This window comes from Silene latifolia, chromosome X, assembly GCF_048544455.1.
Source record: "Silene latifolia isolate original U9 population chromosome X, ASM4854445v1, whole genome shotgun sequence".
Classification (NCBI taxonomy): domain Eukaryota; kingdom Viridiplantae; phylum Streptophyta; class Magnoliopsida; order Caryophyllales; family Caryophyllaceae; genus Silene; species Silene latifolia.
The window spans coordinates 2,489,997-2,493,931 of NC_133537.1; the positions used below are offsets into that span (position 1 = coordinate 2,489,997).

Here is a 3,935-nt window from a genome sequence, read left to right on the forward strand (position 1 = left end):
AAATGAGATAAGGTTACCAAATGATACTGATGAGAATTGACATCACCCTAATCCTACTTCTTTGTAGCATTTTAAGGAGAATGTGATGGCCGTGAAGTCACTTATAGATAACGTGTCCATCTAGTTGAACAAAGAATTTAAGTATTCAATGTTACTCATTAAAAAATAATCCTTCTCTCTTCTTCATCTTCAAGAGCTATATACTTTGAAAATAACTCTAATCCGAGAGCAAAGATGTCATATATGTGAGTGTTTTATATTAAGGAGATATAAGAACTGAACACATATTATCAACCAATAATATACTTTTATTACCAATTGATTCAAGGATGTAAGTATGTAACATTACCATTGAGCTTCTGAAGTGGACTCCTCTCACATCCTAATGAGTGGGGCTAGGTTCATGCCTAGTTTTAATAAACTAAAAATTGTCGAATTAAACGAGTTAAACAAATGTACAAACTAATCAGAGTTGGGAGGAGCGTGTGAAAATGAATCCAAGCTTCGACCATGTAAAAACTCATTGATCAATTGTAACTGTAAATTTAAATCAAGTAATTACATACTTCTCCTATCCCCTACTAGATTTAAGATAAAACTCCTCTAAACGTGTCAATTAAACTCTTTTTTTTTTCTCAAAGGACCGTATCAGACTCATTACTTTTGTCTATCATTAAAATTAAAGATAACTTATCATCAAATGTTTCCTCTAATCTTACAAATAAACATAATATCATATACAAATGTGAAACATACATTATCAATACCATTATAGATAATCTTGAAGTGTATTGTTGACTCATATAGTCAATAGGTCTATACTCGATAATTTTGTGCATATATATCATATCATACCTTTAAAACATACATACATCATGTGGAAAACTTAGAACCGTGGATCAAACTAAATTAGTAACCATCGGAGTAAGTTCCTACATCAACCTTTTGGCGTGGAATAACGTGGGATAATTCCAAGAAATAAAGTATTTACAATGAAGAGCATAGTCAAGCATGTACATTGTCATGTTCACACATCATTACACTACAAAATACATACATATAACTTTAATCATAGACAGCTGGTCTCACTTAAGACGTTTAAATCTGTCTTAAGTTTATTAGCACGGGTCAACTACTGCCTCATATAAGCGAATAGATAAGAGTTTGTCATTCCGTATGCATTCTATTATTTGTCTCATCTATCTATTTGACCGTTTTATTATTTAAGACAGATATATATCAGTTTTAAGGATTTGTGAATCCCAAATCAAAGAGTCATTATTCCCAACTAAATATGCCTCTCTTAATTTCTTGTGAGGTACAAAGTAAATTGTAAACTAACTTCACAATAGTACACTACATAAATTAAACTAGATCCTAGATAGAAAAGATCACAAGACCAATTATAGAAGTTGATTAAACAATGTGATAAAACATAATTAAAATATGAAAAGTTATCATGACTTAAGTAGTATATAAACCGAAGAACATGCATCAACATCAACCCAATTGACACAATCACATTCTCAACTCAAAATATTGTCATCACCCCACATAACCAAAAAACCGACCAACTTAACTCCCAAGAAACCTTAAAAAAACAAAATGTTCAAAAGCAAGTCAAGCAAAACCACCACCCAACCACAACAAGACTCTACTACCACCCCACCCATTAAGTTCCTCGGAGTCCGGCGTCGTCCATGGGGCCGGTATGCGGCCGAGATAAGGGACCCGTCCACAAAAGAACGACATTGGCTTGGTACATTTGATACAGCTGAAGATGCTGCCCTAGCTTATGACAGGGCAGCAAGGTCCATGCGCGGTCCCCGCGCAAGGACCAATTTTGTCTACTCTGACATGCCAGCTGGCTCATCAGTAACGACAATTTTGTCACCTGATGAGCAGCAGAAAAATCAAATTCGCCACAAGGACAGTATACAGAGCAATATTCAACATAATAATAATCTTCAGGAATTCACATTATCTGGTGTCGATTTTTCGACATTTTCTTCTGAACCGTCACAGGTTTGGCCTTCTTCGACGTACCAACAAGATTATTATAACAATAATAATAACAATTATAATACCACTAGTGTGTATAATGATCCTAGTATTAACAATAATGGACGTTATGTTAATAATGATAATGAAGTAGAGCTTCCACCTTTACCGGATCAATACATGGGTGAAGTGGGCCAGGGTTCTTGGGTCGACCCATTTAACGGGTTTGGTTCAGTTGACTCGACATCAACAGGAAACGGGTCCTCTTACATTGGGTTTGAATCCGCTTCTTCTGGATACGTCCATAGCCCATTGTTCAGCTCAATGCCTCCTGCTTCTACCACCAACCATGGACTTGACCCATTTAATCTCGGGTCGTCATCGTATTTCTACTAGATGATGCTACAACTAAGAACGTTATTCCATACGTTCAGACTATTCAGACCGTCTTATATAAGTTTTTGTGCAGTATTAAGCCTATCGCGTTATTTGTCGTCCCTACTTGTAAAAGTAACAAAGTAATTACAACATGTTACTTGTTATTAAGTGGAGTGACTTAGAATTCGGACGTTGATAGTCCATTTCATAATTACGTACGTAGAAATAATTTCGTTTGGAATGTTTGTTGTGTGGATTTTGTCTTTTCTTGAAGTTTATTTTACTATAAAAAGTTTTATTAGACGTACACTTATTGTAATGAAAATATTTTATTGTAATTATTTTTTTATCCCTATCTTTTCAAATGTACTCTTTGTTTAAAAGCCTCATTGCATGCAAGTTAACAATTTAAAAAAAGTATATGTGTTTCAAGATTGAAGTAAATGAGAATGAGAATGTGTTTTATCTACTCCCATATCTATTCATTTCAATTTATTACGTCTATTCAAAATAAATATACGAGATATTTAATAAATATATAAAAATATAAAGAATTGACAAATTAATTAATTCCTTCATTCATTATTTTTATATGATCCAATATTTTAGACAGCCTTTTCTTTTACCATGGTAAAAAGGTGCAATTATACAATGTTAAGGAATACAATAAAGATATACTACGTATTAAACTTTTTATTTACTCGTAAAAATTAACATCACTGTAGAACACATATCTAAAACTGGTGAAGGACATTGTAGAATAGTAGAGTAAATTCAAGTTGGTGGAGTACGAAAAACTGGACATAGGCATCTGTATCCACATCTTGCATGCAACTAACATCTCCTAAAAACCACCTACATATATTAAATATGGTTTTTAAACGCGTCCTATATATAAAAAGTTAGTTGCACAAACTTCATTATCTTGTCAAGAGAAAATGTGTGTTACACACTTCAAAATAGTACAAATAGTTAATTGTTCTTGATCATCGCAATTCTAATATTTCACATGGATAATTTGGATTATCCGAAATTATTATATGGATTAGTTGACTTATTAGTTACAGTCTTAGTCAAACATAACTATCAACATCATCAAATAATTAGTTTAATCCTAACAGCCTAGTAAGACAAAGATATACTTCTATGAAAGTTGCGAGTAAGTCCTAATAAATCAACTATTCTTATTTGTAATAAAAATATACTCGACTACAGACTACTTGTGATCTCTTATAAGTTATAACCAATTAACCACCTTTTTTCTTTTTTACATTATTTTAACCAATTGTAAAACGTCATAAGCTTGTCAAGTGTCATTTTGAGATTTCGTCGTAAATAATACTTCATTGCAGTAATATTTTAGTCACAATATTACTTTTGTGACCTAAACAAAACCTAGTAGCTAAATACTTTTTTTTAATAAAGAATATGACAATATACCAAATATTTCACCTCTACTCTACGTGATTATTATGGCCAGGCTAATACTAACATTATTTGCCTACACTCAAATACATTTTAACGTACGTACAAGGCAAAAACTAAGAAAACTTATC

General features: G+C 32.5%; 1 protein-coding gene across 1 annotated transcript; it reads left to right on the forward strand.

Moving 5' to 3' along the window:
* Window positions 1-1,567: 1,567 nt before the first annotated feature.
* On the forward strand, window positions 1,568-2,397 carry LOC141621140 (ethylene-responsive transcription factor LEP-like). The gene has a single exon (XM_074437834.1). The coding sequence runs from the start codon at window positions 1,606-1,608 to the stop codon at window positions 2,395-2,397; it is 792 nt and encodes a 263-aa protein (XP_074293935.1). The 5' UTR covers window positions 1,568-1,605.
* Window positions 2,398-3,935: the final 1,538 nt, after the last annotated feature.